General features: G+C 42.8%; 1 protein-coding gene across 1 annotated transcript in view; it reads right to left on the bottom strand.

Annotated features, from left to right (window-relative positions):
* Positions 1-26,711, bottom strand: part of EPB41L3 (erythrocyte membrane protein band 4.1 like 3) — a gene marked incomplete in the record, with an annotated part of 1,523,429 nt that overhangs the window by 441,005 nt on the left and 1,055,713 nt on the right. Inside the window, 2 exon segments of the mRNA XM_044066506.1 lie at positions 2,215-2,390; positions 14,405-14,502. Of these exon segments, the coding sequence (XP_043922441.1) occupies positions 2,215-2,390; positions 14,405-14,502 (274 nt within the window).

The raw sequence follows: 26,711 nt of genomic DNA on the forward strand, positions 1-26,711 counted from the left end.
AGCCCAAGGGAAACATTCAAAACTCAGATGTACCTGGTCATGATCAACAATCTGTTAGCTGAACTGGAAAAGTGGATGAAGGCGTATGACAATATTTGTAAAACATTCAGATTTCTCTCAGAGCAAACATCATTGAGCATTGAGCAGATCGAGGACAAAGCTAAGAATCTCGTTTCCTCATATCCAGATGACTTGGAAGACACACTGGTGGCTGAGCTGATACAGTTTGCTGCATTTATGTGCACTCAGAAACCGGGGACTGTGAATGAATCAGCAGAGCTTACCATGTACAAGCTTTTGTCATCGTTGAATCTTTCTCAGACATTTCCAAATGTCGAGATTGGGTTACGCATCTATCTGGGCATGATGGTGTCCAATGCTTCTGGCGAGCCAAGCTTCTCAAAGTTGAGAATAGTCAAAGGAGAGCTGCGGTCCTCAATGAGGCAGGAAAGGCTAAGCATGCTGGTGCTTATGAGCACTGAGCATGAGCTGCTGCAAAGCCTTGACTTCACTGACACGATTGAATAATTCGTGCTTGCTAAGGCTCGAAAAACAGCAATATAAGTAAGCAGCACTAGCGCAGTAGTAAGAGTGACAATATGCCTAGGTAGGCGAGATTAAGTTGATGTGGTTTAGTCTTTTCTGCATTAAGTGCACTTTTCAGACAATTGCTATTGAATGTTGATGTTACATAGCTTGATGTTAATCTCGAGTTATTACGATAATACGTTGAAATCTCATTATTATTATTTATGTTCAATAAAGGCTGGCTGGTTGCATCGCAAGCAATTAAGGCTTCTTGGTCGGTCTGAGTGTGCATGTACGGTTAGTGTCGAATGCACATGCACCAATGCCAAGAAAAAATAGGCCCTTTTTGAGCTGCAGCATCAGGCCCATTTGGTCTTAATCCGGCCTTGCAGACGGTTGTACTGCTACTAGTTAGTGCCCACAAATCAGTTATAAAACAGCAGATGGTTGTACTTCTACTAGTTAGTGCCAAGTCAGTTATAAAACTCCAGACGGTTGTACTGCTACTTGTTAGTGCCAACAAGTCAGTTATAAAACTGCAGACAGTTGTACTGCTACTAGTTAGTGCCAAGTCAGTTATAAAAATGCAGAGAGTTGTACTGCTACTAGTTAGTGCCAACAAGTCAGTTATAAAACTGCCAGCGGTTGTACTGCTACTAGTTACTGCCAAGTTCGTTATAAAACAGCAGACAGTTGTACTGCTACTAGTTAGTACCAAGTCAGTTATAAAACTGCAGATGTTTGTACTGCTACTAGTTAGTGCCGACAAGTCAGTTATAACACTGCAGATGGTTGTACTGCTACTAGTTAGTGCTGACAAGTCAGTTATAAAACTGCAGATGGTTGTATTGCTACTAGTTAGTGTCGACAAGTCAGTTATAAAATTGCAGACGGTTGTACAGCTACTAGTTAGTGCCAACACCTACTTCTTAATGTGCATTAAAGTGTACTCATCTTTGTGGTAAGTATGCATGGTATTTCCACGGCTTGATAGTTGGCACATCAATTTGAAATTTTCTGCTACCATAAGAGGCAAAGAGGTAGAATCAAACCCTGCTACCATGCCTCATCGTTTTTCATATTCATTGCCTCATGTATTCTCTTGCTTGCCAGGCAGATGTCTTAAAATTAGCCATTTTCTTACTGCCAGCATGCATGGTGCTGATGTTTAATCTCTATGAGTCAGTGATGATCTGCATTCTTCTGAAACATTGTTCTGCTCAGCAGAGCTTCACTGAAACGACATATCCAGGGAAATGACTATATTCCGAAATTACTCACTTGTCGGAATAGGGTGGGTGTAGGTGTGTGTGTGTGTGTGTGTGTGTGTGTGTGTGTGTGTGTGTGTGTGTGTGAGAGAGAGATACTGGGTGAACTTTCAACACAAACCTAGTCAATTTCTCCCATTCCTGCAACTGTCCAAATATTCACTTTTAGAAAAGGAGAGACATTTACTTAAATCAAAGTGAACCTGTAAATCATATGAAATTTACCTCCTACAGGAAAAAGACCCTATAAGAAACATAAATTCATACACATATATCTGAATGCTATGTTTTTCATACTTAAATTTATAACTAGAAAGGACTAGGAATGCCACGTGAGGTGCCACGTGAGGCAAGATGATTTACTTGCCAAACTCATTTTTGTCTAACACCAAACTGTGGATTATTGTGAGGTTCTTACCACCATCAAGGCTACGGGACATAGTATAGCGCTTGCTAGATGACCGTTCAAAGTAAGGTGCAGGGCGCTGAATTTTTTCACTGGCCCTTCTAGTCTGGGCCTGTGTTCTGCCACTGTAGCGGAATTTGGAACCCAGTGTGAGGAATTTCTTTGGAGTTGTGTCTGGTGATGTTATTCTGTAACATATGAGACAGGAAGACAGCAGAAATGTCATAAAACTAACATATACCTCAATTTCTTTTTATGTCAATCATACAGTAATACAATTCAACACAAATTCAGCTCCATGTCCTCCTGATATTACAGTATGATAGATAAGCTCATTTACAAATCACTGTACCACAGAGAATATTGTTACTGAAACTATCTTGGTTAGCCCATCCAGCCTCATCAGTGCAGACTTGATCAGAGGATGACATACTGCATAAGTGTTGTTTGTAAGTCCATGTAACTAAACAAAATAGTCATTAGCAACTGGTAATTTGAAATGTAGTACTCTTTAGGAATAACCTAAAAGCTAAATATTACACTACTTGCTAAGATGGCAGCCATTTTATCTTCTATGCTAATGATTTAGCACTATGACACATCCTGCATTTTACACCTGCCTGTATCACCACATTCATGGTAGGAAGAGTTCAGCAAAAGAGCTTCTTGTACCCTAGCAATTGATGTGAACAGCAGAAACATTTAAATTATTTTAGGAAATGTCATTTTGTACACCATTTTTTTTGTAATACACCAAAAAATTAGATTTCCAGAGTCATTTACATACTGCTGAAGACAGCTATAATGAAGTCTTCATGGGTCTGTTTTTACTGCCTGACAACAGAGAGTATAAGCCACTTAAACATATTCAATTTCTGCAGAAACTTAGTTGCTGTATGTCACCTTGTTGTAGTGCTGCTTTACATTTGGAGATGATTTGGAGGGCATTCAGATTATTAAATATGCTGCTTATCATAAGGCCACAAGCCTGCCTTTCTACCATATCATTTTCTTAACAAATAACTGCAATGGATCTGAAACTGTTGTATCCTTTAAAGACTCTCTGGAAAATAAGTTCCAAAATATTCATCTGCTGTCAAACATTGACATGTAGTTCAGCTGTCCTCACTCTGTCTTCCTAGAAAGAGAAAGCAGGCTAGTGTCCAGACAAACACCACTGGATGTATTTTTGGATTTACCCAAAAATTAGAAGTGGTCATAGTGAAGCCCGTGCACTGGCCCGGTAATCAAGGAGCATCAATCCTCACCACTAGCACAAGTGAGGGGCATGCACATGGGGGGATAACAAGTACACACACAGTAAAGTACAATTTCTCTTAAGACCACACAGAGATCGAAGTCAGTCTGGGGCAGGTTTCTCCCTTTCTCTTCAGATCTCCAGTAAGACTCCCCACTGGCACAGCTATAGGGTCCAGATCTCAGCCTAGTGGTCAAGCTAAAACCTACAGCACCTTCTCTGTCCAATCATAGCTTCGTGTCCCTGCCCAAGTAGCTACACACGCATGCTTTAAGATTTGATTTAGCTACAAACACACAGACACTCCTAGGAAAGGCTGACACAGATTCTCCAGCTGTGCCCCGTTTCTGCACAGACTATAAGGTAGTACCAACTGCCACCAACCACTAATAGCAGCTACTATAAGGCCCTTCCCAAAGAGTGATCAATTTCACTGCATAATATTACTGTTATCCAGATAGTAAGTGTGCCGAACAGCAAGACTGTTGGAGTGGGTTGGGCAGTATCACCAAATACTTGCAATGTACCCTAAGAGCTTAAATTATCTCTACACAAAACAGCCACAGTTGAAAGGTTTAAAAATATTTAATTATAAATAATAAAAGCACAAGACAAATCTCATCAATTCAACACAGTGCTAATCAAGAGTTCAGAAATCACAGGAACTTTAAAACAATATTGTAGGACAGTCTGACATAAATATAGAAAACAGCTAAACTAAGCTGGCTAAATTCCTATCTAACTCTAAGAGACACTATGTCCTAAATAACTTTACTTACAAGGGAAAGTGCTGGTGAGTTGTCAGCTTCAGACAAAATCCAAAATGCTCAATCTTTCTCTCTGAGAAAGTCTTAAATTGATAATACACAGTACTGCTGAGTCATTTCACATTATAGGTTCATAGGCTGGTACTAGGCTATCAGCCCTAGTGCCTATACAAGCCTAGCCATAACAATTCCCTGGATATTTCTTCCCACAATATTTACTTCCCCGGTCCCCTGTCTTGCAGGGCAACTGGCGTGATCCTCGGGATGAACTTCCTATCTCCCATCCAATTGTCAAGGTTCCTTTTGAAGAGGGCCAAGGAGGTGCTCTGCTTGACATGTATGGGCAGTCTATTCCAGAGTATGGGGAGTCTCTGAGTCAAGAACCTATTCCTCCAGCATGTTTTGTTTATTGTGATGACAAGGTTTAGATCCCTGAAGCATGTGGCTCTGAGGGATTGGCATTTCTTTAAGTGGAGCATGTCCTACAGCTCAGGGTTTGACACGGCCTTGTATGTTAAGCAGAGATTGCCTCTGAGTAGATGATATGCCATAGAGTATAGCTGGAGTCTGTTCAGATGGTCAGCATAGGGCATCTGCTTTAGGCCTGTGATTCTTTTAGTGAGGTATTTCTGCAGCCTTTTCAGCTGTTGCAGATGTCTTGTGAGGTACTTACCAAATGGGCTGTTGCACTCTATAATGGGTCTAATGAGGGATGAGTACAGTGGGACAATGACCTCCTTTTTTCTGGATGAAAGGCCCTTAGTGATGAGGTGTGTCACACAGAAGTTCCTGACTGTTGTGGCAATGTGGTTATTGAAAGTGAGACCACTGTCCATCCACCTGTGTCTCTAAGTCTCTCATCACACTTTTGGTGTTTAGTGTACTGCCACCTATGTGGTAATTCATGGGTACATGTTTTCTGCTGGAGCCCATGGCTCTGGCACCAAGCATCTGTTTCTGTAAGGCCCTTTTGTAGAATATCCACATCATTTGGGGATTCAATAATGGCTCCCAGTTTGCAGTCATCTGCAAACTTTGTTAGCCAGAGTCCCTTAGTGTTGGCCTGTACTTCAGAGAAGTAGATGCCAAACAAGAGCGGTCCCAGGACTGAACCCTGCAGTACTCCAATTGTCACTTTTCTGGAGCTGGATTTGGAGTCGGCTACTTTTACAGTCTGGGTTCTGTCAGTAAGCCAGTTGGCAACCCATCGAGTAACGTAGGGATTTATGCCCAGCTTAATAAGTTTACCTATGATTCCAGAGTGGGGGATGTTGTCAAAGGCCTTGGCGAGGTCCAGATAGGCTGTGTGGACAGCCTTACCCTCGTCCACAGCTCTGGAGACTGACTCAAAGAAGTCAATCAGGTTCAGGAGACAAGAGCGGCCCTTCATGAACCCAAACTGGGTGGAGTCCAGTGTTTGAAGGTTGCCAATGTTTTTGTTTATAAGTTCCATGATAATGCGTTCCATGCCCTTGCAGATCAGGCTCGTCAGACTGGTGGGACAGCAGTTCCTGGGATCCAAGGTGGATCCCCCCTTGTGGAGTGGGATAACTGTAGCTGTTCACCACTCAGTGGGCATGAAGCCTGAGGCGAGGCTATGATTAAACATAACACATAGGTGAGGTGCCAGTTCATTTTGTAGTTCATGTAATACACAGCCCGGGATGTCATCTGGTCCCATGGATGTTGTATTCTTAGCTTTGGAGAGTGCGGTTTCTACCTGTGTGGCCGTGATTACCAGAATTTGGCAATCTTTTGGTATTGAGATGGGCCTTTTAGGGGGAGAGAGGAGGGTGAAACTGGCACTAAATCGATCTGCCAGGATATTGTCAATATCCTTGGGATCAGTATATTTAATGCCATTCTGTTGTATCTCAGAGCATATCTGAGCATTACCATTTAGATTCTTGACATAACTATAGAATGCCTTGTGGTTGTCTTTGGAATATTTGGCAATTTTATTTTCATAACTAGCTTTGGAGGATTTTATGAGGGATCTCAGCTTCTTACTGAGGCTGTTAAGGGAGTTTTTTGCATCCTGGAGTTTTCCTCTTTTCTGCAACAGTACCTTTCTTCTGTTGTATAGTTTGTTTATGGCAGGGGACTACTAGATTGGCTTCCTTTTATTGGAGGAGTGCGTTTTGGTTCTATTTGGGATGGCACGATTCATGCACGAGTGGATGCGCTCATACAGTGCCTTAGTGTAGGATTCAGCAATCGAATCTTCAGCTCCCGTCTGCATGGATGTCATGAAGTTTGTCACTTCTGACTTGAGTAGCATGAAGTTGGCTTTGGAGAAGTTTTTTACGGTGGTTTCCTTACTGGGGGGTGGGGATGGGATGTGGATGTCAAGGGTGATTTTCTTATGTTCAGCCCTGACCAATGAGGGGGTGACCACTGGTGTGGAGCATCTATCTCCCATGTTGGTAATGACCAGGTCTAGGATATTGCAGCCCCTGGTGGGACTATGAATTAGTTGATCCAGGGCATTGGAATTTATGAATTCCAAGAACCGTTGGGAAAAGGTGTTGGTACTCGAGTAGTTTTCCCAGTTAATGGCAGGATAGTTGAAATCACCCAGTATTAGGGTGTTTTGTTGTATCCTAATATTTTCCAGTATGTTTAGAAAGGTTTAGTGAGAATCTTGGGGCATGGTGGGGGATCTGTAGCAAGCTACAATTTGGATTGCAGTCTTACCTAGTGTTAGTTGCACCTGGAGAATTTCAGATGCATTGTGTTGGGCAACTAGCCTGGAGGGGTGAATATCCTTGGTGAATATGGACACTCCTCCACCTTTAGTGTTTCAGTCTTGGTTTGGTGGCTGAAAAGTGTGGTAAGAGTTGTAACCTGGTACTGCATCATTTTTATCACTTTTCCTTTAATTCCCAGGCTAACAGAAACTCAACATTTACATTTCTTTGTAATCTGCACCTGGCCAGGAAGCTACAGCAATAAAAGATACTTTACATGTAAAATCTAGTAATCATCTCTGTCTTAATAACATCAGAAAGAATTTGCTTATCCAGACATCCTGTCTCCGAGCTTAAGATCAAACACAGTGGTAATTCTTTACTTAACAGCTTTCTTCCAGCAGGGTGCCCTGTGGTTACATTTTTGAAGTTCAGCATATAACACAGTTTACTTACATTTAGTTTTCTTACATTTGTAAAAACAAGCCTGTGGATTACATTAATATTTACAATAACAGAATTATCTACAAAATTTTATCTAGCTAGGCTGTCAGCCTTCATAGTCACTAATAAACGAAATGTAGCCAAATAAAAGGATCTGTACCTTAAAAATGTATGGTGCTCAATGCAAACTTTCCATAGCTGCTTTGCTGCCCAGTGATTTGGAAGTTTAAATCCAATTGTACTTTCAAAATTCTATCTAGCTATGCTGGCAGCCTTCACTTATCCCCCCCAGAGAACTCAAGCTAATTTTTCAAGTGACCCTTGAGAAACGTTGCTTGAGAGGGTTAGGTCTATATGGGTATACCTTACTCCATTCCCTGTCTTGACAGCCCATCTGCATTGGCATTGCTAACCCCACTGCGGTGCTGCACTGACATATTATGCTTGCAACCCTAGGCTCCATCTTAGCAACTTGGCATTTTGCTGGCTGGCTCGATGTAACCATGTTAGGCGATTGTGATCTGTAACTATAGTGAATTTACCTCCACATAGATAAGGCTGAAATTTATGCAGTGCCCAAACTATGGCTAGACATTCTTTTTCTACAGTGGCATAGCATTTCTCCCAGGGTTGGAGTCTATGACTGAGATAAACTACTGGGTGCTCTTCTCCCTCTGAAGAAATCTGGCTTCATGGTTCAAAGCATCCACCTGCACAACAAATTATTTGCTGTAATCTGGACTGGCTAACACAGGGGGTCCTCCCAAAGCTTCTTTAGGCTTCTAAAATGCCTGCTCACATGTTGAGGTCCACACTACCTTATCTGGTCTGTTTTTCCTTGTCAGGTCTGTGAGGGGAGCAGCTATGGTACTATAACTGGGGATGAACTTTCTGTAGTACCCAGCTGTCCCTAAGAATGCCCTCACCTGCTTTTTGGTAACAGGTGCAGGCCATGCCTGAATGGCTTCCACTTTGGCAGGTTCTGGCCTGATCTTACCACTCCCCACTCTATGTCCCAGGTAGGAGACCTTTGCCATACTGACCTGACATTTGCTGGGCTTAATGGTCAACCCTGTCCTCTGTAGTCTGCCCAGCACCTCCCTTACATGCTGAAGGTGCTCTTGCCAGGAATGGCTGTAGATGGCAATATCATATAGGTAAGCAAGGGCAAACCCTCCTGCTCCTGTTAGGATATGATCTACCAGCCTCTGGAAAATAGCTGGGGCATTTTTCATCCCAAAGGGCATTTTTTGTGAACTCATACAAGCCAAAAGGAGTCACAAAGGCTGACCTCTCTCTAGCACTGGGAGTCAAGGGCACCTGCCAGTAACCCTTGGTAAAATCAATGGTTGTAAGATACTTAGTCCCACCCAGCTGTTCTAGGGCTTCATCTGACCTAGGTATGGGATACGCATCTGACTCTGTGTGATTATTTAATTTCCTGTAGTCCACACAGAAGCTGGTGATGCCATCTTTCTTTGACACCAGCACAACTGGGGAGGCCCAGGGACTGTTGGAGTCTTGAATTACCCCTAGTTCCAACATTTCCTTTATTTCCTCCCACACAGTCTGTTTGACTCTCTCAGATACCCTATTAGGGGCCTGCCTATTAGGCTTTTCAGGTCCTGTATCCACCTAGTGGTGCACCCTGGTTTCCCATTGAACATGTCCCCAAACTCCTGTAGTACTGCTCGGATTTCTAGAACCTTTGTAGGAGATAGCTGCTTGGATACTGCTACCCCTTCCACCAAGGTGTCAGTCTGAGCCTCACTGAGATCAGTCACCAGATCTCTCTCAGGCTCCTCCTGCAATCCACTGCAAATACTCAGCACAAGGGCCTCCCTATCATGGTAAGGTTTCATCATGTTAACATGGTACAATTTGTGCCTCTGCCTCCTGCCTAGCAGATCTACCATATAGTTAACATCAACTGCCTTCTTTGTAGAGTTGCCACCTTTTCAAATGCCCAAAGTGGGACATTTTTGGTACAAACGTCAGATTTTGCAGGGTGAAACATACCCACAGGCAGTACAAAGGACAGAACTTCACTTTTTTGTCCAAATAAAAACTTATTCTTGTAGCATTTTAATTATTTATTCTGTTTCTTATGACATTTAGGTGTTTCAGATACAGAATAACTGTTTTATGCAACCATTACATGAAATATAGGAAATAATTTTGTACTAAAATCTCAGGACATTTGCCATTTTTTCAATTTTTTTGCAGGACACAACAGCCCAAATAGGGACTGTCCCTCGCAAAGTGGGACAGGTGGTAACCCTACTTCTTTGCCACCTTGTAGGGTCCCTCCCAGGCTGCCTGCAGCTTGCTGTGTCTGACAGGAATGAGAACCATCACCTGCTGCCCTACAGCATACTCTCTAGCTCGAACATTTGTGTCATAAAAGATCTTTTTTCTGTTGTTGGGCTTCTGCCAGGTTCTGCTGGGCCAAGCCCATAAGTTCCCTGTGCCTTGTCCTGAGGTTTAGAACATATGCCATGACAGATTCCTTGTGAGATTCACACTCACCTCAAATTAAATCTACAGGTCCTCTCACCCTATTGCCATACAGCAACTCAAAGGGTGAAAAACCTGTGGTTTCCTGGGGAACCTCTCTGTAAGCAAACAACAGATGGGACAAATACTTGTCCCGTCCCTCTTAAACTGGTCTGCAAATGCCCATAGCATGGACTTGATTGTAGAGTTTAACCTCTCAACAAGACCATATGTCTGGGGCTGGTTGGGGGTGGTCTTCAGGTGCGTCACCCAACAGTACTTCCACAGACAAGCCAGCAGGTCTGACATGAAACTGGCAACTCTGTCAGTCAGCATTTCTTTTGGGAAACCTACCCTGCTGAAAATCTCTAACAAAGCATTTGCCACCTTTTCTGCCTCAGTGGAGGACAAAGTCACTGCCTCATAGTATTTTGTAGCATAATCTACTACCACTAGGATATGCTTTTTCCCTGTGGAACTTGGGGTAGTCAGAGGCCCCACAATATCCATAGCTACTCTCTGAAATGGCTCCTCAATTACAGGCAAAGGCATCAAAGGAGCTCTCACTTTGTCTCCTGCATTGCTTTCCTTTTGGCACTGCTCACAGGTCCTGCAATACCCTGTTACATCTCTGGAAATTCCAGGCCAATAGAAGTTCTGCATAATAAGGCTGTTTGCATGTTTTATGCCCATATGACCTGTAGAGGGAATGTCATGGGCTATGGCTAGAAGCACCAGACGGCAGTACCAACTACTGTATTCTCTCACCTTCTAGCCCTTCCTCAGGGGTCCACTCTCTATACAGTAACCCTTTGTCCCAGTATACAGAATCCCCCTTCCCTTGAAAATCAGGCACCTCACTAGCTACCTGCTTCAGGCCTTGTAGTGTAGGGTCTGAGAGCTGAGCCTTTCCCAACTCTCTCTTTGTAACCCTTCCCAGCTCCCCTTCCACAGGGAGTCTGGCATCCTCTAGCTGTGCTTCATTGTCAGCCTGGGTGGTACTACTCACCTCTCCCCTTGCAGTCACTATGTTCAAGGGACCATCAGTACACACAAGCAGCTGTGGCTCACCTCCTGTCTCACTGCTGCAGAGGAGCTCCCTCCCTGAAGTAACCACCTCACCAGTCCTGGCTGCAAGTGTGTGGTCTGTCTGGGTGTTCCCCAGGCTACCAGACCCACAAGCTTGCCTCCAAGCCATGTAACTGCATGAACACATGGTACTGCATTATCAAAATCATTCCCTATCAGGACATCTGCAGGGTTATCCTCAAACACACCTACTTGCTGGCTTCCTTTTCTGCCCTCCCAGTCAAGGTGAATCATAGACAAAGGTATTTGGAATGGAGTCCCTCCTAAAGCTCTGACTGGAGTAGACTGCCCAAGCAAGTAGTGCTCCTCTGTAACCATTGCAGGCTTCACAATGGTTATGTCAGAGGCTGTGTCTCTCTTAGCCATGGCCTCTTTGCCATTCACTACGATAGGATGTAACCTCTGGTGGTAGTTTGGTACCCTTGTTGTCTGAAGACAATCTACTATTGGCATATTGTCCTTCCCACTTACTGGCTTCCTCACCTTTTGTTCCCCACCTTGCCTCAATGGACATCTATATGCCACATGGACCCACTGGTTGCATTCAAAACATTTAACTCTAGGTTCTGGACATGTACCTGGACTAGTGGCTTCCCCTGCTACTATCAGATTCTGTTGGGACAGTCTGGGCTGCCCACCATGGGTTCCTTTAGACCCATGAGCAGCACTGGGTGTCCCTTTCCTGTGCAGTGATGCCTTGCTTGCTAGGTATAGGTCTCCCTTCTTCCCCAACACATCTGAAGTAGCACATTGTCTGTCAGCTAACCAGATCCTCATGTCCTCAGACAAGGTGCTAAGGGCTTGTTCCCGCACCAAAAGGTCTGACAGCCTGTCAAAAGTGGTGACCTGACATCCACCCACCCACCTATGAAAATAAGTGCTCAGTTCAGCAACATATTCACACACACTTTCATCTGCTTTGTGCCTATGCTCACAAAACTTTTACCTACAAGCTTCAGATGTTAGCTTAAACAATTCTAGCAAACAATTCTTAACAGCAGTATAATCAAACAAATTCATGATCAGATAATTTAGACAGCACAGTTACAGCTTTACCATGGAGTAAGGGGGTCAGGAACCATACCCAGAGCCTTTGGTCAACATCATACTGTTTACATACCCTGTCACACACATGAATGAAACTATCAAAATTAGCCCCCTCTGTAAACTGCAGAATAATTTTACTGATATTTTGTGCTTCTGGGGTTCAGTTACTCCCTTCCCCATTGCCTCCATGACTCTGGTGAAGAGTCAGCATCTCCTTCTCATGCTGCCTCTGCTTCTCCGTCTCCTCAGCCTCCAGGTGTAGCAGTTTCTCATTCTCCTCAGCCTGAAGATGTCTCAGTCTCTCAGCTGCTTCTGTTTCAAAACACCTGGCCTCCAACTCAAGTCTCTTTAGCTCCAGATGGATTTTTAAGTCCTCTGTGGAAAGGCTGAGCTGTCCATTCTCTGAGTGTTGTACATCTCCACAGCCTGTCTGATTGTCCTCCTGGTTGCTATTTTCTGATGCAGCTGTGACCAAAGCTACAATCATGTCTGCTTTAGTCAGGTTTCCATGCACCAGTCCTTTAGCCTGGCACATCTCCTTGTCAGCTTTCCATACTCCTCTGCTGACATGCTTGCCTGCTCTCCCTGACTAAGCTAACAGAAGAAATAAAACAATTGTGATCTGAACTTTGAATATTCACTGCTTGGCTGATTTAGAATACAAAAACACCTTCAGAGATCACTGTACACAAGTTACAGGAATTCACTGTCCACACCACTACAAGCCATTTAGTATGTGATGTGGCTAACCCAACACTATCAAACAATTAATATCTGATGTGGCTATCCCACCACTGACAAACAATTAATATGTGATGCCCGTGTACTGGCCCAGTAATCAAGGTACCTCAATCCTCACCACTAGCACCAGTGAGGTGCGTGCACATTAGGGGGATAACAAGTAAACACACAATAAAGTACAGTTCCCCTTAAGAGCACACAGAGATCACAGTCAGTCTGGGGCTGGTTTCTCCCTTTTTCTTCAGACCTCCAACAAGACTCCCCACTGGCACAGCTATAGGGTCCAGATCTCAGCCTAGTGGTCAAGCTAAAACTTCCAGCATCCTCTCTGTCCAACCAGTGCTTCGTGTACCTGCCCAAGTAGCAGACACATGCACACTTTAAGATTTGATTTAGATACAAACACACAGACACTCCTGGGAAGGCTGGCACAGGTTCTCCAGCTGTGCCCCCTCTCTGCCCAGACTATAAGGTAGTACTGACTGCCACCAACCACTAATATCAGCTACTATAAGGCCCCTCCCAAGGGTGACCAATTTCACTGTGTAATATTACTGTTATCCAAATAGTAAGTGTGCCAAACAGCAAGACTATTGGAGTGGCTTGGACAATTTTACCAAATACATGCAATGTACCCTAAGAGCTTAAATTATCTCTGCACAAAACAGCCACAGCTGAAAGGTTTAAAAATATTTAATAATAAATAATAGAAATCTCATCAATTCAACACAGTGCTAATCAAGAGTTCAGAAATCACAGGAACCTTAAAACAATACTGTAGAATAGTCTGACATAAATATAGAAAACAGATAGACTAATCTGGCTAAATTCCTATCTAACTCTAAGAGAAACTATGTCCTAAATAACTTTACTTACAAGGCAAAGTGCTGGTGAGTTGTCAGCCTCAGACAAAATCCAAAAGGACAGCACAGTAGTGCAGTGGTTAACGTTGTTACCTCACAGCAAGAGGTTCTCTGGTTCGATTCTTGGCTGAGGTGCCTTATGTGTGGAGTTTGCATTTTATTCCTGTGCTCGTGTGGGTTTCCTCCGGGTACTCTGGTTTCCTCCCACAATCCAAAGACATGCGTCTGAAGCGTTTCTCCCCAGGCCTCCGCTAAAAATAGGCTCTGCCCTAGTCAGACTTTACCGGTCAACAAAATGATAAAAAAATAAATAAAATGCTCACTCTTTCTGAGAAAGTCTTAAATTGATAATACACAGTACTGCTGAGTCATTTCATATTACATTATTTTTATCACTTCTCCTTTAGTTCCCAGGTAACAGAAACTCAAAATTTACATTTCTTTGTAAGCTGCACCTGGGCAGGAAGCTACAGCAATAAAAAACACTTTTTACGTGTAAAATCTAATAATTATCTCTGTCTTAATAACAACAGAAAGAATTTGCTAGCCCAGACATCCTGTCTCCAAGCTTAAGATCAAACACAGTGGTAATTCTTTACTTAACAGCTTTCTTCCAGCAGGGTGCCCTGTGGTTACATTTTTGAAGTTCAGCATATAACACAGTTTTCTTACATTTGTAAAAACAAGCCTGTGGATTACATTAATATTTACAATAACATAGAATTATCTACAAAATTTTATCTAGCTAGGCTGTCAGCCTTCACAGTCACTAATAAATGAAATGTAGCCAAACAAAAGGATCTGTACCTGAAAAATGTATGGTGCTCAACGCAAACTTTCCATAGCCGCTTTGCTGCCCGATGATTTGGAAGTTTAAATCCAATTGTACTTTCAAACTGTTCAAACTGAGAGGAAAATAAATAATAAAATAAAATAAAATAATAAAAAAATAAATATACGTTACTGATAGTTGCTACAGCAAAACACAGAAACACAGACACACTGTTTGACTTACAGCATCTAATATGTATATGTATATGTATGTATGTATATATATATATATATATATATATATATATATTATAAAACTATTAAAAATAGAACAAAAAATACAAACACAAAAGCAGCGAAAAGTTTGACAAGTTAAGTTTCTAGAGAACATTATTATATAGAAATTCATGAATCATTTTATTAATCACTGGATCATTATTTAACTTGTCATGTGTCCTTAGTGTTCAGTATTTCCATAAGTTCTGTTACACACTAAATTCACCAGTAAGTTATGTGCAAACTACTACAAATCTAATGTCCAGGTTCTCTGTAACGTGTCTTAAAGGACAGCAGTTATAACGAGATGTTTTCATTCATTAATATCACTATTATCCGATAAAGGCATTTGGAAAAGATCCGGCTTATGTATATTTACTTTATATTTTTTTTAATGCCACATTTTGGAAAAGGAGGCAGAGAGCAGCCTAAAGGTAAAGTTGTGAGGTATTTTTCATTTTTAAAGAAAATGATAAGGAGGGGGTCTAAAATATAACTGACATTAAGAACGAGCGTCTTCAGCTCCTAGATGTGATGGAAAGAATGTTTAATAAATATCACATGTTTTATTAATATAAAAAATAATATGCATTCAAAAATTGTTTGCAGTTTTTGGGTATTCCTTTGCCTTGGCCATCAACTTTCTCACTTATCTTCACTATCAAATGTACCATTCCTTTTTTCCTCTGGCTACTTTAGCACCCCTATCTCCCCTTCCTTTTTTCCTCTGGCTACTTTAGCACCCCTATCTCCCCCTCCTTTCTTCATTTGGCTACTTTAGCACCCCTATCTCTCCTTCCTTTTTTCCTCTGGCTACTTTAGCACCCCTATCTCCCCCTCCTTTCTTTCTTTAGCTACTTTAGCACCCCTCTCTCCCCCTCCTTTCTTTCTTTGGCTACTTTAGCACTCCCATCTCCCCCTCCTTTCTTCCTCTGGCTACTTTAGCACCCCTATCTCCCCTTCCTTTTTTCCTCTGGCTACTTTAGCACCCCTATCTCCCCCTCCTTTCTTCCTTTGGCTACTTTAGCACCCCTATCTCCCCTTCCTTTTTTTCCTCTGGCTACTTTAGCACCCCTATCTCCCCCACCTTTCTTTCTTTAGCTACTTTAGCACCCCACTGTCCCCCTCCTTTCTTTATTTGGTTACTTTAGCACCCCCATCTCCCCCTCCTTTCTTCCTCTGGCTACTTTAGCACCCCTATCTCCCCTCCTTTCTTTCTTTAGCTACTTTAGCACCCCTCTCTCCCCCTCCTTTCTTTCTTTAGCTACTTTAGCACCCCTATCTCCCCCTCCTTTCTTTCTTTAGCTACTTTAGCACCCCTCTCTCCCCCTCCTTTCTTCCTTTGGCTACTTTAGCACCCCTATCTCCCCTTCCTTTTTCCCTCTGGCTACTTTAGCACCCCTCTCTCCCCCTCCTTTCTTCCTTTGGCTACTTTAGCATGCCTACATCTTCCTGTAGGTGAGCCCTTCCTTTCCAAGGAACATTTGCATCTCTGGATTTCACACATTCCTTTGGCCACTTAAAGGTTGAGATTAGGCTGTTTCTACTTTTCTGTACTAGTCTTACCCCCCCCCCCCCATACTGTCAGAGCAGGTGTTTACAATGTTTTAAGCATAGCTGTATGCTTTCACACATCTGGCCAAGGTACAGTGTAAAGCACCTGGCATGAAGAAACTGAAAGGGTCTTGTTGTTTGACATATGAGGTTACCACAACAATTCTCCAACATATCAGAAAAAAATTATTAGGTCAACTTTATAATACTAAGGATAAATTTAATGATGTTCAAATGCCCAAACCACACTGTTCAGCCACCTAATGTATGGTCCGTACATAATTCTAACGGCGTCTAAACCTACCTGACTTGAACTCCAGCAGATGAGGCCAAATACCGAGGCACCTACTACCAGTGGGATGGCAGGGTTAGGAGTACAGGTCATTTCATACTTCAACTGTAGCAGTAAGAATGTGTTTTATATTTGAAACTGGGGGCACTCCACATCTAACAAAGGATACATTGCTTGTTAAGTTGTATAAATTGATTGATAAATCCCAGGCAATAAAACACCATGCTAAGAACAGTCACCTGATAGCCCAAGGACCAATGTTCAAAAGGCTGAACCACATAGTGCAGGAATATCAAATAAAGCTCCCCTCTTGGGCTGTCAGTCACATTAGTAGTGCGTGATGAAGATGATGAAGACATACCACCATGAGTATGATGAAAGTGCACCAAGAAGATCAAATGTCTGTGACAGAGACATTCCTGAAACAAGCAGTGGAGGAGAGCTTTTATGCAGCATTTTTCAGTTGGCCATTGACCCATTTGTTGGCAACAGATTATGCACTTTGCAATATACTTAGAAAGCATTTCCTGATATCTATAATCCCTTCCTGAGGTAACATGATGGTCCTAGATTGTGACCCCCCCCCCCCCCCCAGTTTCTACCAGAAAGCAATGTTCATACTTTTTCAGGAGCAATTTAGAAACCTCTTTTGAAAGGAAACACATGCTAGTCCTAAGGGATATCTAATCCCTGTGAAAGATCAGATACTGTTCCCAACACAAGAATATGAAGCTCTGCATTCCTATCATGAGAGGAATTTGGCAATGGGTGCTGACAAAAAGTCGCAAAAGTTTTATTTAACAAAAGTGTCATCACCATTTTTAACAGTTTATAGGATTCCTCCTCAAAAAGAAGAAAAAAGAACAGGGCAACAGAATATTAATTATGGTAAGTACACATTGTCGCCTCACAGTTAGACGTTGCCAGTTCGATTCTCAGTTACAGCGTCTTCTGTGTGGTGACATGCGTGAATGGGCGTTCCTTCATTGAAGGTTATGCATTAGGCCCGGCAAGCCAGCATGTAAAAATCTACTGCCAATCATTAGGGAACCGGAGTTCCGCTGTGGCGACCCCTAACCGGGAAAAGCTGAAAGACACAAACAAACACACTATATTACTACACAAAGGGTTTTATTAAACGGGAAAGGAAGTTTGACTTATTTTATAGTTCTTTTGCACTATATTTTATGATTTGGGATTCTGCAGTAAAGAATAGTTGTGTAAGAACTTACCATAACCTTAGATGTCCTTCTCTTCCATGTTGCAGTATTCATAACAGTAGGGAGGTTGCTGCCTGCAGCGCCACCATCCGGCCAGTATACCAAAGTCTTTGTTTCAGGAGGGTACGTGTGTTGTCCCTTATCAGGGCTATAAACCAATGGTGGGTATAAAAGTGACATCTGCACGTACCCTCATCAGAATGTTTTGCCACATACAGTAGTGGTCCTGTGGGTTAAAAGGGGGGTCCTACTTGGAGACCCTTAGACTTACATGTAGGCCAGGCCCAGGGCAGTAGGTTGATTGCGTTGATAGTGGAGACTGGGGAAGAGAAAGACTTATGTCCCTACAGGTAGCGGGGAGGTGGGTGGGACTGAATACTATGACATGGAAGAGAAGGACATCTAAGGTAACGGTAAGTTGTTACACAACTACTCCATGTCCTTCTATTCCCATGATGCAGTATTCATAACAGTAGGGAGAGTACTAGAGCTTTAGGTATGAACCTGGGAGGATGAGTGGTTTCCATGGTCAATCAGGCCTTAGACAACTGACCTGGCAAAACCTGCTCTTACTCTGGAGGCCATGTCCAGCTTGTAGTGCTTGGTGAAGGTGTGGACCGAGATCCAAGTGGCTGCTTCCAAAATGGAGGTGAAGTCAATGCCTTTGATAAAGGCAGTAGAGGATGCAGCTGCCCTGGTAGAGTGAGAATTAACATGACCTTGCAAGGATTTTCCATGATGGGAGTAGCACAAGGTAAAGGATTTAGAAATCCATGAGGAAATGGTCTGTTTGGAGACTGCCTTCCCTAGGGCTCTGGGATGGAAGGAGATGAATATTTGGTCAGATTTTCTAATAGATTTGGTTTTGTCTAAGTAGTACCTGACTTGCCTGTGTACATCCAAGGAATGAAGAGTCCTCTCTGAGGAGTTTTGTGGATGAGGGTAAAAAACTGGTAGGTTAATGGTTTGATTTAATGAAAGTTCATTAACTAGCTTGGGCATGAAGGAAGGGTTGGTCCTGAGAGCAACTCTGTCCTTGTGGAAGACAAGATAAGGAGAGGTAGCCATAAAGGCTTCTGTCTCTGAGACCCTCCTGGTGGAGGTGAGGTCCACTAGCAGAACTGTTTTCAGGGTGCATAGTTTCAGGGTTACTGAATGAGCTGGTTCAAAGGGAGGTAACATTAGTTTTTCTAGTACAAAACTGAGGTCCCAAGGAAGGGAAGTAGGTCTCCTGGGGGGTCTGATATGAAGGAATCCTTTCAGAAAAAGCTTGACTTCCAGTCTGGATGCCAGAGGGGGTGATATAGGCAGCCAAGCAGAAATGGCAGATAAGTGGACTTTGACTGAAGAGTAAGTTAGTCCTGAGTGGAGTAGCTCACACTAGGATAGGACCATAGGTATCAAGAGAAGTAAGAGGGTCCTGATTATTCCCTTCACACCACTTGGAGAATATGCGTCACTTTGATACATAGTTACAACTGGCACTTGGTTTTCTGGCTTCCTGCAGAACACTGAGTATGTCCTCTGAGTATAGGCGTCTGTAGGGGATTAGAACCCAGTCACCCATAAGGTCAATTTCAGGTTGTTCACCTGTGGGTGGAGTACGGATCCCCTGTCCTGTGTGAGCTTGTCTAATCTGTGGGGTAACCTGTGGGGATTGCCCTTGGCTAGTAAGCAGAGGAGGGGAAACCAATGCTGTCTTGGCCAAAACGGTGTCACCAGTAGGATTTTGGGTTTGTCCTTCTGAATTTTCAGAAGGACTTTTTGAATTAGTGTGAAAGGAGGGCAGGTACATTCCCTCCCAAGAAAAGGAGAATGCGTCTGCTTTCCAAGCTTGTGGATGTGGATCCCTTGTGCAGAAGCTGGGCATCTGTTTGTTCTGGGGGGAGGCAAAGAGATCTGCTTGTGGAATACCCCACCTGTGTATCAGGTCCAGGCAAACCTCTCTCTGAAGCATCCATTCTTGAGAGGGGGCCAAAGTTCTGCTGAGTTTGTCTGCTATAACGTTCTCTGTTGAGGGGACATATACTGCTACCAGGTGGACCTAGAGAGAAGATGCTAAGTTCCAAATCTGGATGGCCAGGCTGCATAGGGGGTATTACCTTGCCCCCCTTGCTTGTTGATGTACTACATGACAGTCATGTTGTCTGTGATTACTTTTAGGGTTCCTGGCAGGACAGTAGATTTGAAGGTTAAAAGAGCTAATAGTAATGCCCTCACTTCCTTGATGTTGATGTGGTCCTTTTGTCTTAGAGAGGACCATTTGTCTTGTACTGAGAATAGTTTTTGGTTTGTTAGAAGCACTACATCACACCCCAGGTCTGACACATCTGTGAGGACCTGTTGTTGGGGGGCTGGAAACTGTAGGTGGGTTCCTAGGTTGAGGTGCAGTGCTGACACCCACCACTGGATTTCCTTTTTTAGGCACAGAAGTAAGGGAAGGGGTGAGTCCATAGGTTGGGAGTGTTGGATCCATAGGTTTTTTTAAGACCAACTGGATTTTGCACATGTGGAGTCTTGACAGAGGTAACATGGGTATCGGATACCACGTGGCCTAAAATTCTCAGAAATTCTTGAGTTGTCAAGGAGGAGTGGGTGAGGATCTATGTGAAGTATAGACAAATGTCTTTCATCCTTTGGTCTGGGATGACGTCTTTCATTCTGTCTGTTCTAATACTGCACCCAAGAAAACTAATTCCTGATTTAGGGTGAACCCTAGTTGAGTTAGGGTGGAAGACACCTGTTGTAGGTGAAGTAGAAGAACTTGGCAGTCTTGATGAAGGATGAGCAAGTTGTCTAGGTATGGGTATATCTGTATACCCTGAGTCCTGCAGTGAGCAATGAAGGGGGCACTTTGTAAACACTTGAGGAGCAGTGGAGAGACCAAAGGGCAAGGCAGAGAATTGAAAATGACAGGAGCCTATAGCAAAGCGGAGGTACTTCCTGCAATTTGGATTTATAGGAATGTGGAGATAGGCATCCTTCAAATCCAGGGCTACCATGAATGCTTGTGGGGGTATGAGTGGTAAGAGAAGGGGTAACTTAATCATTTTGAAGCTGGGAACTTTGAGGAAGAGGTTTAGGAAAAATAAATCTAGGATTGGCCTCCAAGGGCCATCATTCCTTGGTACAAGAAACATCCTGGAGTAAAAGCCTGTGTTTCTTTGTGGTACTGGTACCTGTTCTATGGTACCCTGAGTTAGGAGTTGTTGAATGATGGTTGGAAATAGTTGGATTTGTTTTTTTGGTGGTTGGGAAATACCTTGGAAATGTGGAAGCATCCACCAAGTCATGAAATATCCTCTCTTAATGATGGAGAGGACCCATTGTTCTGCTGTGATTATCTGCCAGGAGGGCAGGGAGAGTGTGAGATGAAGGGATAAGGGTGTGTTTGGGTCCAAAGGAGGTGAGTCACAGTGGAGGTGGTCTGGATTGGTCAGACTGATTCTGAAAGGATGTAGTGGAGGAGCTGGTGAGATTCTGGGTTGTCTACGTCCCTTAGATAGGGGAGCTATGTGAAAAGACTGCCTTCTAACAAAAGAAGGCTTCTGTTGATAGTTCCTATGGTATCTGGGAATAGGGGCTACCAGACGATGTTTGAGATTTTGTAGTTCATTTCCCTTTTCTTGAAGGGATTTGAGGAGCTCAGCAGAAGGTTGTCCAAAGAGGCCCTTATTGTCCAAGGGTGCATCAAGTCATTTTGTCTGTACATCCATGGGGAGAGGTTGAAGCCTTACTCAGGAGTATCATCTTAGAATCGATCCTGAAGCAGCTGATTTAGATGAAGCTTCCACAGCATCATAACTGCACTTAATGGAGTGCCTAGTCACCTGGGATGCTGTGGAAAGCAGAGTGATGACTTGGGATTTTATGGGAGAATCTGGCACCTCAAACAGGAGGGTAGAAGCTTTGGATATGGTATCTAGGACATACCTAGCCATATGTGTTTGATAGCTGAGGGCCCTTATAGCCAGAGTAGAGGAGGTATACACCTTCTTCCCTAGTCTGTCCATAAATTTGCTGTCTTTATCTGTTGGTTAAAGGGCAGCAGAAGGTAATTGTCTTGATGTTTTGTCAGCAGAGACAGCTATAACAGCTGGGTCTGCTGGAGGGTTTCTAAAGAGGAACTGGGTGTCCTGGTGGAGTCTACTTGTGTTTCATAAGAAAAGGATTACTCAGAAGAGGAGTAGTCTTCCTCAGATACCTGTAAGGGTGGCTGAGGGGAGAGAGTGGGGGGTAGTTGTTGTGTCTGCAAGGCATGAAATGCCTTAAAGAGACTTTGTGAGAACACTTCCCAACCAGGAAATGATTGAGGTTCAGGATGCTTAGTTTTTTGTTTTCTCTTCAAAGAAGTAGCAGATGGAGAAAGCAGAGCTAGACATCTGTTTAGTAGTAAGAGAATGTGCAGGGCCTTCAGACTGAGTGAGTTGTGGTTCCCCTCTGCCATCAGGATCTAATGGCTGAGTAGCCTCAGTGGACATACACATGGTTTCCGGCATCCCAGCTATAATTAAGGTTCCCAGGCCTGGTTTAGAAACCACCATCTGAGAGGATTTGGGGCTTTCAAGTGCCTCAAGAACCTGCTCGGACGTCTGAGGCACAGCTTGGGATTTCAGCCTAATTTTCTTGGCCTTCTTCCTCGGCAGATGGGCCTACTCCTCCTTCCATACCAAGCGCTAAACGACATAGCCTTTGATTCTCTAAATACAATTTCAGTGCTGGCTGCAAAGAGTTTTGGGGATGAAAGATTTGCAAATGGGGCAGGCCGTACAGTCGTGGGACTCACCTAAGCAAAATACACACTTCTCGTGCGAGTCCTTGTGAGGAATTTGTCCCCCACAAGCACACTTCCCCTTTCTAGCTGACATGTAAGTCTAAACTGTAATCAAAAGCAAAGAAAAAACCCAGCAGGGCACTTATCTGTATCAGTCAAAAAAGCGGTCATCTGGTCTTGAACGGAATCGTAACCGGTCGTCTGCAGAAATGCGATCTGCTTATGAAACTGGCAATCAGGAGTACGACATTCACTGCGGCAGAAAAATTCTGATGAGGGTACATGCAGACATCACTTTTATACCCAACATCAGTTTATGGCCCTGTAAGGGACATCACACATACCCTCCTGAAACAAAGACTTTGGTATACTGGCTGGACGGTGGCGCTGCAGGCGGCAACCTCCCTACTGTTACGAATATTGCAACATGAGAAAGGAAGGACATCTCTCATTAGTTCCGTCAGATAATATGAATGTGGAAACTTCTTTTTCTGTTACATTTTAATTCCTGTGATGCACTCAGAGGGGACCATTTCCTTTGACTGTCATATCCAGGTGCTGTAAGCGATGCTGGCACTCAGATCTAAAGATTAAATAGATCCTGTCCTCTGTTAATGATGGAGGTTTTTTTCTCAGTTTTAATCTACTTACTATGTGACTTTGAGCAAATCACTTAAACCAGTCACTGCTTCCGGGCTGAGTCTGAAAAAGGTCCACTGGAGATCAGTGTTCTACCCCAGAAAATGAATACAAATAAATAAATAAATAAATAAATAAATAAATAAATACATATCTTCAATTTTACTACTTCACAGCATGGACCACCATGGGTTTATGTACATGTGTACTTACAACATCACATAGGTACCTACAGCATGATCTCACAAGTGCATGAAGCCTGCTGTGTTGAATTCATAACACTGAAATAAATCATTCTGGCAATAAGCTGAAGAGCTTACTCATCTCAAAGTAGCATGACCTTTAGTGTCAGTGAATTTAGTAAGTAGGGGTAATGGGGTTCACAACTATGAGTTACTTTAGTGCACTTGGTTCTTATTACATGGAACGCATTATTGGCAACCTTCAAATGCTTGACCCCACACAGTTTGGTTTTGTCAAAGGGAGATCATGCTTGTTAAACTTGGTCAACTTCTTCAAAACAGTCACCAGAGCCATGGATGAGGTGAAGATGGTGCACACCTCCTACCTTGACCTAGCCAAAGCCTTCAACACTATTCTCCACTCGAGCATAATAGATAAAATCTCCCAGGTAGGCATCAACCCGTTTGTTACCAGATGGGTAGCTAACTGGCTCACTGATAGAACTCACTCAATCAAAATAGGGGCAGCCACCTCTAGTGCTAGGCCTGTAACAAGCGGTATACCCCAAGAATTGGTCTTGGGGCCTCTACTGTTTGGGATATACTTTTCTGAGGTGCAAGCCAAAATCAGTGGTCTGTGGCTGACCATGTTTGCAGATGACTGCAAGCTGGGCACTGTTTTAAATTCCCCTACTGATTTGAACATCCTTCAAGAAGGCCTTACTCAAACTAATGACTGGTGCCAGAAGCATGGTCTCAAACTGAATGCCAATAAATGTATCATTATCCCCTTTGAGGAAAATGGCATTTCCACTAACTATCACATTAATAACAATGTACTAAGCATAAAATCAGTCATGAGAGACTTGGGCACCCAGGTTGACAGCAACCTGAGTTTTGACCACCACATTGCCTCAGTTGTATGGAAAGCTTTCTACATGGCCCGCCTCATAAATAAGGGTATTTCATCCAAGAACAAGGAGGTCATAACATCCCTGTACTCCTCCCTTATCAGACCCATTATTGAGTACAATGCCCAATTCGGCATGTAATTTACCAAGCACATGTAGTAGTTGGAGAGACCACAGAGTTTCCTGACCAGGAAATCCAGGGTCTCAAACATCTATCCTATACAGATAGGCTAAAAGCCCTGTCCCTCTAGTCAGTCTCAAACAGACTTCTCAAAGGTTACCTGAGTCTGGCATACAAGGCCATCTCAGACCCAGCCTTGATGGAGTTGCTGCATATCTTTAAGTCAATCTCCACTCATGCAACCCGCATGCAAGGCCTTAACCTGATCTGTGACATTAACAGAACTTGTTGGCAGGATAGATTTGTGTCCCAAAGATCCTCTGTCTGTGGAATAGACTCCCACTCCATGTCAGGCAGAGTACCTCTCTAGCCCTCTTTAAGTGGAACCTGGATGACTGGATGGGAAAAAGAAAATACACCCCTGGGATCCCACCTGTGTCCCTGCTGGACAGGGGAAACAGGTGCTGACTTTGAGGGAACAAGGGCAAAATTCTTGGCTAGGCTTATAAGGGTCTCCAGGCCAATAGCCGAGTATCATCCTATGAACCTATTACAATTAAAAAACATTATCACTGAGCTATTTTTCTTTTATTTTTGAAAACTGATTACAGTAAACTCTCAGTTAACCTGCACCCATGAGGACTGGTTGATGCTGGATAACTGTAGTTTCTGGTTGCTTTAGCGTTACTATTAAAAACAGGCTCGGCTAATACTGTACCCTATACTATTTGTTTGGTTTGACTTGTTCTTAGGTTGGGGAGAGAGGGAATTTATTAATATTTTCCTTTTTAAAACACGAAATCTCAAAAAATGTAAGGTATGTTTCTGCGGGGTGTGGGGGGAGAGAGAAAGTGCAACACATAAACTTTGTACTGTATTTCTCCGATTTATTTTGTTTTTCTGGTTGCTTGAGTTCCAGTTAACTGAGAGTTTACCATATTAAAGACACTGTTAACAATAAAGACACTCAGACTTCTAAAATGGTATTTGCTTCTGTGTTTCAGAGAAGTTATATAGTAGTTATCTGAGATGCTTTGATGCGTTTATATACTGTTGAAAAGGTCATACATGTGATTCTTTATAAATGTGCTATAAACATACTAATTCCTAACAATCCATTATACAGAATGAACTCTGTTGTTGTGAAAGCTGTACTCTGAAATTTGTGGTGTGCAGAGAGCTGGAAGGTCAAAAAAGCTGTGCCAAGGACAAAACTGTCTTGCAGCAAAAGACCGTTTTTTAGTAGTCTGTCTGCGGGCTATTCACCTAAAGTGCATCTTCAATTGATCTGCACAAAGAAGTCATTCACTGCAGTGAAGTATGCCTGTTTCTGCATGATTTTAATGAACGCCACATAGCAAATTTTGCTACATGCACTGTTTTTACATTTGAGAGCATTCCTAATAATAAGACAAAATAAAATAATAATAATAATAAGATAAAAGTTTAGTATAAAGTTGTGAAGCATAAAAACAGGACAAACTAAGTTAAGCTGGTATTTAAGTAAATCACAGAGGGCACATAAGATAGTTATTTCCACCAACTCTGTTTTACATAATGCATAAAAAAACTGTTTTCACAGAAGACAAGACTTCCTGTGCCCCTATGTGTGAAGCAAAGCCTCCCTCAATCCCTTAAACCTCCTCCTTAAAGCGATTCACCAAGGGCCAAATTCCAAAAGGGCTGCTCTCAGAGTAAGTGACAACTTCAGCATAAGGCCTGTCTATAAACAGGTTTACACAAGGGACCAGATTCCAAAAGACCTACTCTCTTTTGGAAATGGGCCCTAAGTTTATGTTTACAATACTATGAAAAGGCAAACATCCTAAAGCTGCCACCATATTACCACATCCATCAGTACCATTCTGCTGCGATCAGTCCTAATCTCACTATAGCTGCAGTTTAAATCAATGACAGCAGATGGAAGCAGCAATGATGAAAAACATTGACAGAAGCAAACCCAAAATTCACCCAAAAAGAAATATCAATCATTAATGAAATGTTTCATGCAAAATAATTGTATCCACATAGCTTCCCTAAATATACCACTTGTGACACTTTGTCATTGCTTGGTCTGAAATTTCAAGATGCAAGGAAAAGACTTTTGCTCTTGTTAAGACAGATTTTTTTTACATTACTTATTCACAAATGAGTTTATTTGTAGACTTCATATATCATTGTTTGGATAATTTAGTTAATCAGATGTGACATTATGGGAATCATGCAGGTGTTGGTTCCAATCTCCAAAATGTGCATTATCTGTTGTTTCCATATTGTACTACTATATAACAAGGCAACAGAGCTTGCTTTTCTCCCCGACAGGTTCTAAGTATTATCTGTGATGGTCTCCTCTCTCTATCTAATCAAACTACAA

Source organism: Protopterus annectens, chromosome 3.part1, assembly GCF_019279795.1.
Source record: "Protopterus annectens isolate FY-2018-M chromosome 3.part1, PAN1.0, whole genome shotgun sequence".
NCBI classification, from domain to species: domain Eukaryota; kingdom Metazoa; phylum Chordata; order Ceratodontiformes; family Protopteridae; genus Protopterus; species Protopterus annectens.